This window comes from Hemibagrus wyckioides, linkage group LG13 (genome assembly GCF_019097595.1).
Source record: "Hemibagrus wyckioides isolate EC202008001 linkage group LG13, SWU_Hwy_1.0, whole genome shotgun sequence".
Classification (NCBI taxonomy): Eukaryota; Metazoa; Chordata; class Actinopteri; order Siluriformes; family Bagridae; genus Hemibagrus; species Hemibagrus wyckioides.
In genome coordinates, this window is record NC_080722.1 from 18324901 (window position 1) to 18340586 (window position 15686).

Sequence of the window (15686 nt, forward strand, 5' to 3'; positions counted from 1 at the left end):
AGTATTATTGTCCTAGATCCACACACCCTGTTGTATTATTGTCCTGGAAACCACACACCCTGTTGTATTATTGTCCTGGAAACAACACACCCTGTTGTGGTCCTTACTAAAATGTTGGAACAAGCATTACTTCCTAAAATCCCAGACGTCTCTCTCTTTCGCAAAACCAAAATAAATCAGATCAGCCCATGATGCTCATGTTGCATTCTCATCAACACACAGTAAAACTATGCAGGATGTGTCTCTGACCTTCCATGCAGCATTCCTCAGTATGGGGTAGATGTGCTTCTGCAGCACCTCGTTGGGTTCCAGCTCATGAACGTGCAGCCTACAGAGCAACTCGCGCACCTGAGAGTTACCCAACTTATCCAGACACTCCAGCAGCCGTGGCTCCACGATGCTCAGGTCCTTGTACAGAGCATCCAGACCTGTGATAATGACAATGCAAATGAAACAGTGTTGCATCAGGGGGTGTGGCTTTCACTACACATAAGTGCCTGTGACCCACTTCCAGTGATGCTGGGCCTGATCTCCAAGAACACAAGCATTAGTATTTAATCCTGCTCTCTCTGCTTTTAGCCACAGCCTCACCTGCCTCACAGGGTTATCCTTCTTCTATATTAAGCTTTTTCAGCCATCCTTTAATGCACAAATCCACAATATTATCTCATAGAGAATTAGAATGAATTATTTTACAGAATTAATAATAAATAGAATCTATCTATTCACTGCTTTTACACACATTTGTACTAAAACTTATCTAAAAATTAGCAGACTTATTTATTGCACTGTATTTTTAAGATATCTTTTTTTTTACATACATTTCTTTTATTGCAGTCATAATCTCTTGTCCACAGTTTCTGCTGAATTACTGATTGTATTGTTTAGACGCCTTGTGATCCTTCTCAAATACAAACTGTGCTGTTGAAATAGTGTAGGTGTTTAAAATGAGGCTGTTGACAAAAACAGCAGCGATGCCAGGAAGGAAACAAAGCAGCATTTCATTATTTTAATTGCTCATGACTGTGTAGGTTAGAATATGATGGTGAGCTTATTTTGGTCGAACCTTTGTGAGTCTCCTCACTGAGAGGAAAGAAGACACCCTCTGCGCTGAGAGCCACCACACGGCCGTCTGCCAGGGGGATCATGGGAACATCTCGGAGGGCCTGCAGGAAGTTATCCACCTCGTTGTACTCAGATTCCAAAGCGCGGAAATTACAAGCCAGCAGCTTGGCCAGCTTTTTCAGACTGGCATCTGGAGGAAGAAAACAGATGTCAGAAAAGATCCTCTTTATTTGTGGGTTTGAATCAGAAACATACAACATGAGCTGTTCTACCTGAGTGAATATCACCCTCTTGTACGAGACTCTTGGCCATCGCACAGATGACGGTGGTGATGTTAGCAGCTTTCAGCCGCTGGACACCCAGAGCACTGAGCAGAGAAGATGACAGTGATGACTGCAGTGCAGGGTGAAGGTATGACAGGTTCAGGTGCTTACACAGCTCCTCTCCTCCGATCACATCCTGAATCAGAGGGTCCTGGCACACAGCCACCTGCGAAGGCAGCTTGAACTCCACTCTGCCCTCTGCAACACCAGAGAGGATTTTTTTTTTTTTTGTAGGAAGCAAGTCCAGCTCAAAAGAAATAAAAAAAAAGCAAACATCGATCTCATCTATTTTCAGTCATCCAGGCCATTTTGGAATGAAATCTAGTAGTAGTGAATCAACACTGAACTTCTGACAGTTATGACTCATTCAGGTCACTCTGAGGTCCGGGCCAGGACTTTCAAACCGGCCTTCTGTTCTCGAAGACACTCACTGAGCACTTTATTAGAAACACTTATCCGTTCAAGCAAAGTATCTAATCAGCCAGTCGTGTGGCAGCAGTGCAACGTATACAATCATGCAGATACGTCTCAGCAGCTTCGGGTAGATTCGGCAGGTCCATGGGAATGGGAAAATATGTGATGATTTCTATATTTTCATAACTGTTCACTCAACACTCTCTCTAGTGAGCTGCGGTTCTGCAGACGGAAAAAAAAACTGCTGAACAGAGAATGACCAGATTGGTTGGCACTTACAGAAAGGCTATAATGACTCACAGAACCACTCTGTACAATTGTGGTGAGCAGAGAAGCATCTCTGAATGCACAACATATCAAACCACATTGAACCCTAACCAGCATCATAACTACTGTCTCTTCCTTCCTTCCTTCCTTCCTTCCTATGACACTTAGTAAGACACAATAAAACTTAAAGGAAGAGATTTACCTCTGACTGTTAGAAAGCCCTGACACTGGAGACTCCCAACTAATTCAATTCAATTCAATTCAATTCAACTCAATTCAATTTTATGTGTATAATGCATCTAACAATAGACAGTGTCTCAAAGCAGCTTTACAGAACATATAGTACAAAAAGTTCAAGACAAAATATTAGACTTATATTTAAATTGATTTCTATTAATCCCTAAGGAGCAAGGTTGAAGCAACTGTGGCTTTAGTATTAGTAGTGTTCCTAATAAAGTGCTCAGTGAGTATGTACATGCATAAACATGAAGACTCGGACAGCACTAGAGTGAAAGCATGCATTGCAGACTCACTGTTGTCCATCTTGGCTGGAAGGCAGGCTTTCCCCTTCAGCAGCTGGATGATCTGTTTAGCCACAGGGTTGAAAAAGTCCAGGATTTCACTAGGCTGAGGGATATACTGCAGGAAGTGGCAGAGTCCCTGCAGCCCATTAAACTCGGGGTGATTCTGTAATGTTTTAAAATATATATATATATATATATATATATATATATATCTCAGGAACCATTTGCAATCCATACACAAATTTTAACATGATATGTGACAGATAAAGATGGTGACAAATTAAGAGTAAATGATAAACATAAAGCAGGTTAGTAGGGTGTTGGAACAACATTAGCTACCAAAACAGCTTCAATGCACCTGGGCACATAGTCTCTAGTTTATGTAGTTTATTTTTTCAGCTACACCCGGTTTGGGGTCGCGACAGAAGATCATTTGGTCCGCATGTTACGATTTGGCGCAGGTTTTATGCCGGATGCCCTTCCTGACGCAACCCTCCCTTTAATCCGGGCTTGGGACCAGCACTGAGAGTTAACTCTTCACTTTTTCTTTACTAGTGTTTTGAAAGTTACTGTCAAGAGTGGTGTCTGACTCTAAAATCTTCCAAACAGACTGAAATATGGTGAAGGCCATATCATATGATTGAGAATTATTGATTTGGTCCCTCCTAAAGTTTCTGCTCTCTCTCGGGAAGGTCTGGGTTTTTTTTTCCAGCCTAACATTGGCCCACTTCACTTGCATTGACACCTCTTTGGACCACATACTGAGACTTCCCATGAACGTTTTCCAAATGCAAATTCACTTTTTATCTGCTTCAAAAACACCTTCACTGATTATGTAAAAAATGGCTGCAGTTCCTAATCAGTTAATGAAACTTCTTGCATGAAAGCTAAAAGTCTACACTTCAATAACATGTTAATTGCTTCAATTCAAATCTATTGTGGTGGATGTGGTGGTGAGGAAACTCGTAAAAACAATTGTGACGCAGTCCAAATACTTATAGACCTGCCTGTACTTGCTCATTAATCTACTCAGTGAGCCCTCCTGCTATGTGGATGACGACATTGTCGCTCCTGTAATGATAGAGGACGTTTGAAAGGATAAAGCTGATCAGTCAGAAGAATTAACTGATTTGCAGTGAGCCCTGACTCCAGGGAGACTAAATAAATATCCCCAACAGGCATGAACAGAGCCACTAGTTTTCCCTTTAATTTGTCAACTGTCTGTATATATAGATTTGTGTGTGTGTGTGTGTGTGTGTTTGTGTAAACCTCTGTTATACATTACTGTCCATAATCTCGTTTTCTTACACTGAAAACATCCATGGCTTGCAGGAAGAGTTGGGGGATTTCAGACCGGAGCCACTGATTCCAGGAACTGTCTCTATCAACATCCTCTCTAGAAGAAGGAATGTCAAAATCTCCTGCAGAGACCCAAGAAAACAGGCACAGCTTTACTTAGTGTCCCATATAACACATTAAGAAGCTATTGCCTTTAGTCTCATTCCCAGCATCCAATTAGTGAGAATTAAATTAACGAAAATAGTCACTACATATTTCCTAGATAGCTTACAAGAAAACTGTATTTCACAAATACACTCAAATTTTCAAGCCAATAGATGAGAAAGTGCAAAATGCAAATCCTAACATACAGCAGCTACCAACAAGGGAATGTGAAAACTAGGACATGTTTGTTTGTCTTTTTTGTACTGCTGCTCATGCTGCATCGCAGGGCAGCGTAATCTACTTGGAAGAATCACTAAGAATCACTAAGAATCACTATCTGCCCTTTTCTGCATACTCTGATTGATAAGGACATGGCTAGGTTTGCTGTCTTGGCCTCCTGATGGCTATCCAAGGATGGCTGTACCCAAACTCATGATCTCTGGACTACAGGTTTCACTTTATAACAAGCTATATCATTTTGGGAGCACAGTTGCAACATTTCTCACCTAGAGCCTTATATCAACTTAATTTTGTCAACAGTACATCGGACTGCAGTCAATATACACTGATCAGGCATAAGATTATGACCACCTGCCTAATATTGTGTTGGTTCCCCTTTTGCAGCCAAAACAGCCCTGACCCATCATGCACTGTGTATTCTGACACCTTTCTATCAGAACCAGCATTAACTTCTTCAGCAATCTGAGCAACAGTAGCTCGTCTGTTAGATCAGATCACACGGGCCAGCCTTCGCTGCCCGCGTGCATCAATGAGCCTTGGCCGCCCATGACCCTGTCGCCGGTTCACCACGGTTCCTTCCTTGGACCACTTTTTAGATAGATACTGACCACTGCAGACCGGGAACACCCCACAAGAGCTGCAGTTTTGGAGATGCTCTGATCCAGTGGTCTAGCCATCACAATTTAGCCCTTGTCAAACTCGCTCAAATCCTTACGCTTGCCCATTTTTCCTGCTTCTAACACATCAACTTTGAGGACAAAATGTTCACTTGCTGCCTGATATATCCCACCCACTAACAGGTGCCATGATGAGGAGATCATCAGTGTTATTCACTTCACCTGTCATAATGTTACGCCTGGTCTGTGTAATCAGAGTGAAGGAATAAAGATGTGAAATCAGACCTTGGACGACGAAGCGGAAGCCGAAGCTTCGCAGGGGCAGGAAAGCGAAGACTGGCTGCTGCCGAGGCTGAACTTTCACTTCACATTCAGAGCCGTTACTGAGCTGGAAGGCAAGTGCTAGCTCTGTAGATTCCACATCCACTTTAATCTACACACACACACGCACGCACACACACACAAAAGATTGTTCTACTTGAAATAGAAAAGGCAGATCAAAACAACATTGCAGTTAGGCAGCAAAGTAATCAGTGAATTGTGCTAAAGATTCCAGTTATAATGAAGAAGAAATTGTTTCTCCTTTCCAACCATTTTCTTTATGAAAATTTATATAGAACTAGAGAGAATCAGCTGGAACTAGACGTGTAGAGACACAGCACCAGGCTGTGAACAATCCAAAGACAAAGGAAATTAATTCATTTCCTCTAGTAATAAGGCCAGTTGTCATTTTAATGAGATGTAAAGATGAAGTCTGTGAGGTGCAAGCTGTACACCACACACACACACACACACACACACACACAGCCTCAGACCATTTTCAAAAACATGAATAAATCCGTCACAAGAAAAGTTGGAAAATAGGCTAAAACTATCAAGGGGTTCAGGCAAGATTCCATTCTTAATAGAGAAAAGAACAGCTTCAGTAAGTGTGTGTGTGTGTGTGTGCGCGTCACCTTCTTAGGGTGCAGCATCTTCTTGACGACCAGCCAGCGCTCCATACCTCCTGTGTGCTCCACCTCCAGCACATTGTGACTCAGATCTCGTCTCGTCATGGACACCAGTCTCTTCTCAGCCTGTCTCACGATCCAAACACACAACATCAGCCTTCCTCATTTAGATCTGTATTTTTCTATGCAGGGGAGACAGTCACAAAGCCCTGCTCACCTCGCTGTAGATAGTGATGGAGCGGAGACGGTGGAGGAAGAGCAGGAGAGATGGGTGCACGTCATGGAAAAGGTTTTTGGTCTGGTAGCTTTCTGATCGAAGCGGCAGGAAGATCTTTGTGGTCCAGCTGTATAGGAAAAGCAAGGGATCAGTCTACGGATATCCTCGAGTTAGACGTAGGTGCAATTTAGAAGCAAATTGACGTATGAAATCTAAAAAACACTTAACACACAATACAGAATTAACTGACGCATCTACCTCTATTTATTCTACATCAAGAACAGAGGCTGTTTTACTGTGACTGACAGGTACAGAGGCTACGCCACTTCCATTAGGACTGACTAGCTGGAATTCCACTAAAAAATATTTGCCTACATTATTATGTTAAATACTACTTGTATATATAATTAGCTATGTGCAATGTGTATCATATAATAAGCTTAAATATAATACAATAAATATTTTCTTTGCATCTTCTTGGTTTCATCTGACCGATGAAGCGTGGTGGTGGCGGCATCACGCTTAAGGGCTGCTTTTCTTCAGTAAGAACAGCGGCTTTACAGGAATGCCAGTTATTTTTAGTGCAAAACCTTCAGGTGTGTGCTAGTAAAGCAGGAATTTCTCCTATCAGCATGAAAATAACTCAAAACAAAGGAATGTCGTAATCTAAAGAAGATCTGTGGGATGGCCTGAAGCAGGCTGTGCACAGGAGATGCCCTTACAGTTCCACAGATCTAGAATATTTCTGCACATAGTCAGAGTACACACTGCAATATCTTTTTTTAAAAACCTTTTCTCAGCTATCTCCTTGGCAACAGAGGGCACAGGCCTCTCCTCCTCCACCCAGTGAGGCAGGATGTATCCCATGGGGCCGCTGGCCTTGTCAAACTGGACATGGAAGTCGTTGGAGTGGATCTCAGGACAGTCTGTGACTTTAAAAACCGATTTAAAGCCAATGCCTTTCTGACCTGTGTGAGAAAAAAAAATGAAAATGAAAAAGTATTAAACTGAAAAAGAAAGGAAATGATGTAATGCATCTTAAGGTTTTTTCCATTGCGGTCAAGTTCAAAGAGTGTATTTTCAAATCACATTTTACTATAAACATCTTCACTGAGCAGTCTCCATATACAATTGTGCCATAGGCATCATAACACAGACAACTAATACTATTGTGTTTATAATATACAAATGCTGCCCTGTGATGGACTGGAGACCTGTCCAGGGTGTACCCCTGCCTTTCACCCAATGTGCTGGGATAGACTCCAGCAGATCCCCGTGACCCTAATTAGGAATAAATGGATATACACATGCTTGATTTCTTCAGTTTCTCCATAAAATGCCTGTGTGGCAAAACTGAAGGTACTCGATGTTTAATTTTTCTCATTCTTACTAATACAAATATCCAGGAAAATTTGCACAAATGTATTACGTGGCTGAGAAAGCCTGCCCCAAAAACCACTAACTCCGCCCCCTCTCAGCCTATTTGGAAATGAAACATTTTGTGCCCAGCACAGCCAGATACTTTTACTGTGAAGAAAGCATGCAGTGGTTCGAAGACATGCAGTACTAGAACTAAAACAAACCCACGACTGGGTTTTCTGAAAAGTGATTTATGATTTATGATGATGCTTGGTGTGAATGAGTGAGGAAGTCCACGCCAATTAAGCATCAATAATTAGAGCTGGCATGTCGCTCACCTATGTAGCCGCAAGTATGTTTTCCCTTGGTGCTCTTTCCCACGTCACAGATAGCTCGCACATTCCTCTCCTCAAAGCCGCACTCGTTGTTCAGAATAGTAATGCAGTCTTTCTGCACTATGAAGGCCAAAGCAGGCTCCTCCTTTCTATCTAGCGGGTAGCTGTTATCGTCAGCATTCTGTGCACGGATACAGTACAGTACAGTGATTTCATAGCACAGTTTATTCTATGCTTTAAACTATAATAATAAAGATTAGAAGATTAATGACTGTCAAAAAAAAAAAAAATCCAATGACTTATTTGCACTGTGTTATCTAGATAATAAGTGAAAGCAAGAGACGCTCATCTCATCATGAAATAGACTCTTGCTCTTTCCAACAGGAAGTGAGATGTTCTAGCAGTCGAACCTGGATGAGCTCCAGAACAAAGTGTGTGTCTTTGCTGTAGAGTTCAGTGGAAAGGCGTTCGAGACTGCGGCCGAGCCGAGCCTGTTGCTTCTTCATCAGGTTCTGACCCGCTTCGTTCAGCTCCACTCCAACACCAAACTCATTCTTCCTACATGCGACAGAGGACCAGTTCAAGGTGGATTATTATGATATTTCCTTAAATTAGTGTCAAAACACAGAAAGCAAGAGACAATTTATTTTGTAAATTTTTAGTAAAAAATTTTGGAATCAACTGTAATGCAGATTGATTTATGGGAGTTTTCTGTGGGAAATAGCCGGAGGGAAGAGTGTGTGTGCCGGGGAAATTGTCTTTAGATTACACAAATAAACTCAGTAGGAGCTACAGAAAGCACACTGAACAATACAGGCACATGATATCTTTGCAACGGACGATATCTTGAAAAAAGGAAATGTTGTTTGTCTGAAATATTTCTCATTATGAGATTATTGTATAACAAATATAAGACATATAAGCCTATTTCTAGATACAATTGCTAATTTCAAGCTTACTATATTGGCAGAAAACCCTTGAATGAATGAAAATATGAAAAATATGTATAGAAATAATGTAAAGAAAAAGTTTCATTAGTTTTTAGCCTTATGTAGAATTAGGAATAGATTCATAATATTAATAACTAATAAAATAATAAAATTAATTTATTTTTGATTCTTCTGTCACTTGATACCAGGCCTTATTTTCCAAAAGCATTTACATTTGATTTATTGAAGAAATTGTATTCATTCCATCATATTTTACTGTATTTATTTCACTATATTCATTTCTTAATAAAGAAACTGTATTCAATAGTTTATTCAAATCTTTTCCAAAAATTTAAGATCAGTTGTTAATTGCGATGTCTGCTTGTAAGTAAATTTAAACCAGTTCTATTAATGCATTTGCACAAACTCATATATATTCTATATGTGTGTATGAACAATAAGTGAAATCATGCTCTTTATGTTTTTGCAGGGAAACTGAACACAACATAAAAAAATCAAATTCATTAAAAGACTGGAAATGTCTGAACCTGATGTCCTCGACGATGGCCCTCTGCTGGCTGAGCTGCTCACTGGTTTCATCCCCTTCTGAATGTCCTTCAGGAAGCTCTTCTACACCATCAGCCTCCTCATCCTCCTCTTTACTGTCAACACTGCTGTTCACCTCCTCGTTCTTCTCTGATGCCAGTTCAAAGAGATCCTCATCCTCATCTTCTGCATCATCCTCAGCGTCGTGCTCGGCATCATCCCTGGTGCTGTCATTAAGCTCACTTTGCTGAGGAGCTTTGGAAGTGGAGACAGAGCTGAGAACAGAGTCTTCCAACAAATCCTCGCCGTCAGCCAGACTCAACACAGAGGATACGTCACTCATAGAGTCAGCTGGCAGGTTCTGAAGGGAAGGTAGTTAACACTTTCAAATCACGATCGTAACACCTGTAACACCCTCAAATCACTGTTATAACATGCATAACACCCTCAAATCACTGTTATAACATGCATAACACCCTCAAATCACTGTTATAACATGCATAACACTCTCAAATCACTGTTATAACATGCATAACACTCTCAAATCACTGTTATAACATGCATAACACTCTCAAATCACTGTTATAACATGCATAACACCCTCAAATCACTGTTATAACATGCATAACACTCTCAAATCACTGTTATAACATGCATAACACCCTCAAATCACTGTTATAACATGCATAACACCCTCAAATCACTGTTATAACATGCATAACACTTTCAAATCACTGGTGTAACACATGTAACACCCATAAATTACTGTCTTAACACCTGTAACACCCTCAAATTGTCACAACACGCATAACACCCTGAAATGACTGATGTAACACCAGTAACACCTTTAAATCACTATTGTAACAACCCCAAATCACTACTGTAACACCCATAACACCATTTGAATCACTGTCGTAATACATGTAACACCCTCAAATCACTGTTATAACATGCACAACACCCTCAAATTACAGATGTAACACTCGAACCTCCAGTAACACCTTGGCATCACTATTGTAACACCTTCAAATCACTGTCATAACAAACATAACACCCTCAAATCACTGATACAATGTGCATAACACCCTCAAATCACTGATGTAACACGGGTAACACCCTCAAATCATTGTTATAAGATGTGGAACACCCTCAAATCACTGTTATAGCATGTGGAACACCCTCAAATCACTGTTATAACATGCACAACACCCTCAAATTACAGATGTAACACTCGAACCTCCAGTAACACCTTCAAATCACTATTGTAACACCTTCAAATCACTGTCATAACAAATATAACACCCTCAAATCATTGTTATAAGATGTGGAACACCCTCAAATCACTGATGTAACACATGTAACACCCTTAAATCACTGTTATAACAAGCGTAACACCCTCAAATCACTGTTATAGGGATGATTTTGTTTAACATCTTAGACTTTTGTATTATGTTTCTTATGTTCGGTAAATATGATTTGAGACAATGTCCATTGTTATGTAATGTCCACTGTCGCAACACACATAACACCCTCAAATCACTGATGCAACGTCCATAACACCAGTAACACCCCCAAATCACTATTGTAACACCCTTAACACCTTCAAATCGCTATTGTAACACCCCCAAGTTACTATTGTAACACCCCCAAATTACTATTGTAATACCCTTAATTACCCTTAATACGACTTTACACATGCAACACCCTCAAATCACTGTTATAACACGAGTAACACCCTCAAATCACTGTTATAACACGAGTAACAACCTCAAATCACTGTTATAACACGAGTAACACCCTCAAATCACTGTTATAACACGAGTAACACCCTCAAATCACTGTTATAACACGAGTAACAACCTCAAATCACTGTTATAACACGAGTAACACCCTCAAATCACTGTTATAACACGAGTAACAACCTCAAATCACTGTTATAACACGAGTAACACCCTCAAATCACTGTTATAACACGAGTAACAACCTCAAATCACTGTTATAACACGAGTAACACCCTCAAATCACTGTTATAACACGAGTAACACCCTCAAATCACTGTTATAACACGAGTAACACCCTCAAATCACTGTTATAACACGAGTAACACCCTCAAATCACTGTTATAACACGCACAACACCCTCAAATCACTGTTATAACACGCACAACACCCTCAAATCACTGTTATAACACGCACAACACCCTCAAATAACTAATAAGACTGTCAGAACACCCTTAACACTCTCAAATAACCCTAAAATTGCAGTTGTAACCCCAAATAAGTACAGTGCATAACAAATAAATATAAAAATACTACATTTAACATATGCTATATTAGATACATTCACAAATATATTACAAATATAAATACATTTTAATGAATAAAGTATATATGCTGATTTGGTGTAGGTAGTGTAGTATTGATTAGTTTCCTATAACCGCACACCACATTATGTTTTATCTCTCACATCCTTAAACACTAACCTTCCATTATATTACAGAACATTCCAAACACCAAGATTGCAATAATTAAGTAACATCATCATTCACTGCCCTACAGGCACCAGGTTTGGGGTAATAATGAGTTTTTCTCTAACCTTTTGGGGCACCTCAGGTGTGGGGGGTAAGATGAGTTTGGTGTGGAAGTCCTTCACCCACTCTGTGATGCCCAGCAAGATGCCCAGCTGATGGAGCTTGTTGAGATACCGCGTCTCTGACTTGGCTGCTTCCAGGAGGACAGTTTTGGACCGAGCCTGGCCAAGCACTCTCGAAAGAGGCTCAAGAAACACCTACATGATAATCAAATAATTATAATGATTATAAGTCGTAAAGATCAATGTTGTAATGCCAATTATGCCATGTTTAATAGGACGTTCACAGCATCGCCATCGTTCGTGAAAACCCTTTTCACCAAACCTGTTGCAGAAGCTCTCTGCAGATTCTTGTAGGCATCCGAGTTACACACTCGAGCACGAACTTGGCCACCGTGCTGAAGTAGCATCCGTCTTCACCGAGGGATGGATCTGAGGAAATGAGATTCAGACATTGATTCTGATTAAAGCTGATGACTGGACTCATTCACTGTGTGAGGGAGTGGGGATCGATCCAGATGGAGGTTCAAGAGAAAAAAAACCCATCTACAAAGCAATTTACAGCTGGGATTTTCCTCTGATTTACACTCAGGTTTACAATTCTCTTAAAAGCTTCATTTTCTTAAAATAAAAAAGTAATGCAAATAAATACATCCAATTACATACTGACTGGGCATTTAATTAGGAACAACTACACCCCTCCTTATTCATACAATTGTCTAATCAGCCAATCATGTGGCAGCAGTGCAATGCAGACACGTCTCAGCTGCTTCGGGCAATGTTTACATCAGCCATCAGAATGGAGAAAATTGACCATGATTTGTTGGTTTCAATCCAAACACAAGATCCTACCTTCTCTGGCAGCTGCTGCTGCTAGTGAACTCTCCATGTGATTGGCCAGCAGTGCTGTGGGGGTGTTTGAAATCCCATCAGCCACCACGATGGACACAAGGTGACCAGCTGTGCCTGCAGGGTCAAGAGCCTGAGTGGCTTCAGAGAAGAATTTATCGCCAGTGATAGAAGTGATCCTCAACAGCACTCCAGGAGACACCTCCAAAGCCAGCAGGTCTGTGTTACCTGCAGGAAATAAACAGGATTAAAGATCTGAAATTGGAGAGAGAATCCAAACAGAAGCTGCTTCACACTCTATGAATACTGTCGTTGAGGCAATTTTCATTTCAGGTTGCCCACACGATTTCTTCTGATAGCTGTTATCGCAAATAGAGGTTTGCCGAACTGAAATAGTTCTCTTTTGCATGCATCTTAATGAGTTCAAGTTCTAGCATTTCATAACATAGTGTTTAAAAAAACGAGCCATTGGGAAATTGCTTTTAATGTAACCTAATTCCCATCATGCATTACTTAACAGGTTGGTTCGCTGGTCCATTGACCAAACCAAGAGAGAAAACATTCCAATGACTGGAAGAAATCAACATACCACAATATTTGTCAATAAAGTGTTTGAGTGGTCCATGATTGGGCTGAAAGACCAGCTCCCACTGGCTCCATTCAGCCAAGTCCTCCAGGAGTGGAGCAGAGAGGAGACTCGCCACTGCCTGCTCCCGGCTCACGTCCCCCAGCAAGCCCACTGACTCCACCAGCATGTCCCTGAGACGAACGATACATTTATATGGATCAGTGTAGATATTGAGGGATTATGAATTGTTTCAAAATAAAAGAGCATAAACATTTTCTCCACAGCAGTTCACAACTCTTGAGAACTCTGATCGAAAAGGTTCCAACTAAGTTACATTGGCCTAAGTTACTGCAATTTCATATATAGATTATACAACAAAGTTTGTGTAGAGAAAGAAAACAATCCAAAAATGATGAGCAATAAGTTAGTTAGTTAGTTAGTGTGCGTGTATGTGTTGGAGCTAATTCACTGCAATGGATGAGGAGGTGCATTTTCACCATTTTGTAATCATTTTGTCATTTTTTAGCTCATTAGGCATCCCTAAATAAAAACCAACTGTGCCATGAGATATTTTATAATTTACAGGTGATTTGCTTTTGTCATCGTACATGTATCAGCACGAAGAAACTCACCATTACTGAAACTGTATCTAAAGATTTAAATAACTATTTAAATCTGGTGGCAATTTTTTATTCAGCTCAGCCTCCAGAACATTTGCACACAACTGTTGTATCTAATAACACAGTGTATAGTGTGTGTGTGTGTTGTGTCTGTGTGAGAGAGATAGAAAAATAGAGAGGAAGCTTACTCTGGCTCTTTAGGAAGCAGAGGGCATTCATAGCGCACAGCACTGGAACTGGCCCCGTCACACAACTCCTTCTGGCGCCTGGCGAAGTCTGCCAATGTGCGAAGTTTCCCGTAGCCCAGCTCTCGACTGTCCTGAACTCTGTAGTGACTCCTGAGTGCAGCCTCGATAAATGGCAGCTGCTCAAACACAGAGACACAGAGACACAGGGGGAAGACTTAAGTATCCTTACGAATTTTTTTCACCAGTGAGAGAAGTGCATTAAGAGAACACAATGGCTTTCTTAACATCTAAATTTTGTCCCGGTCTATATGCCACATCTTTGTTTGAAATAGTTCAGAATATGAAAATCTTCTTTTAAATTTGATTAAAAATAATAATAATAATAAAAATAAATAACTAAAAAAATAAATAAAAATAAATAAATTAATAATAATAATAATAATAATAATAAAATAGAACGTCAATGTGGTCTCAGAGTTTTGGGCCACACTATGTTTCCTTTAAGTAGTTATGTCAAATTATATAATAATAATAATTATTATTATTATTATTTTTTTTAATTATTATTATTATTGATAATATTGCTGGCTGTCTTGTAGAATTCTGTCAGTGTTATCTGCCACATCAGACCACCATCCAAATACAAAATATCTGCAATTTTCTAGATGTTTTCCTAAATAAATGTCATCACTTCTACGTAACTTCTGCTTCTACAACTAAATCTTTTTATTTTATCCTTCAGGCCTTGAAGGACCTCAAAGAAGATCTAACTAATTATAATATACTTTATCTGCAACAGTCCAAGAGACAATGACAGGGACAAATCACCAAAGACATTTAAGAAAGAGTATTATAACAGAACACAAACTCTTTCTTAACATCTACATTTTCTCCTGGTCTGCATCCCACGCATATAGGAGGAAAATAACATCAAAACATAAACCAGATGTTCGCCTTGACTTCGATTTCCTATCAGTAGCATTTTTTGGATTTCCTTGGCTACATTTTGGTCTGTAAAACGTAAACAAATATACCGTAGTCAAATGATCCGAGAGGTAAGGATCACCCCGGTATAATCAAGTATTACAATTTTTATGTAACTTTCTGGACATGGTTTAATTCATATCAGTTGCATTCGATTTAATATAGTGCTTTTAACAATAGACATTGTCAAACAGCAGCCTTATAGAATTCGAGATAGAAATTTTACTTTTTAAAAATGTAATCAGATTATTACCCTTATATTTAAATTAGATTGATTTTGTTCAAACAGATAAGGTCTTTTTTCTCTTGCTAATTACTGAGATGATAATGAACTACTATATTGTGTTAATCACAACAGTATTGATATCCAGTCAAAAGAGCCAATAGTTCAACAGGAAATCCATTACAAAGTACTGATTAGACTGAGGACAAAACCAGATGTGTGTCCAGACTTACTCGTGAAGGATCTGTTTCACCGCATTGCTTAATAAACTCATACACGTCTTGCTGGCTGGGTCTGAAGATGTTCGCATGAATATCCTGGTTGCCAATAGCCACAGCGCCCCCTGCAGCATCCTTTAGAATCTGCACACAAATACACGTCAAGGTTCATCACAACAGTGTCTCTTATTTCTCTAGCAGCAACTGATATGTATCTC

General features: G+C 39.9%; 1 protein-coding gene and 1 long non-coding RNA gene across 6 annotated transcripts in view; one reads left to right on the forward strand and one right to left on the reverse strand.

Moving 5' to 3' along the window:
- The window catches only part of wu:fj29h11 (uncharacterized), a 42842-nt gene that overhangs the window by 14337 nt on the left and 12819 nt on the right, over positions 1-15686 (reverse strand). For all 5 annotated transcript variants that reach the window (XM_058406290.1, XM_058406291.1, XM_058406289.1 and 2 more), the window contains 18 exons: positions 15484-15612; positions 14044-14219; positions 13257-13426; positions 12671-12895; positions 12144-12250; positions 11825-12016; positions 9232-9590; positions 8165-8312; positions 7758-7935; positions 6851-7028; positions 6061-6187; positions 5850-5969; positions 5179-5326; positions 3902-4014; positions 2603-2756; positions 1338-1586; positions 1067-1255; positions 250-428 (listed from right to left, as the gene is read on the reverse strand). In XM_058406290.1, the coding sequence (XP_058262273.1) occupies positions 250-428; positions 1067-1255; positions 1338-1586; positions 2603-2756; positions 3902-4014; positions 5179-5326; positions 5850-5969; positions 6061-6187; positions 6851-7028; positions 7758-7935; positions 8165-8312; positions 9232-9590; positions 11825-12016; positions 12144-12250; positions 12671-12895; positions 13257-13426; positions 14044-14219; positions 15484-15612 (3141 nt within the window). The remainder of the gene's footprint in view (positions 1-249; positions 429-1066; positions 1256-1337; positions 1587-2602; positions 2757-3901; positions 4015-5178; positions 5327-5849; positions 5970-6060; positions 6188-6850; positions 7029-7757; positions 7936-8164; positions 8313-9231; positions 9591-11824; positions 12017-12143; positions 12251-12670; positions 12896-13256; positions 13427-14043; positions 14220-15483; positions 15613-15686) is intronic.
- On the forward strand, positions 6105-9312 carry LOC131363590 (uncharacterized). The gene is made up of 3 exons (XR_009206349.1): positions 6105-6236; positions 8139-8339; positions 9174-9312. It is a non-coding gene; the product is annotated as an uncharacterized LOC131363590 (long non-coding RNA).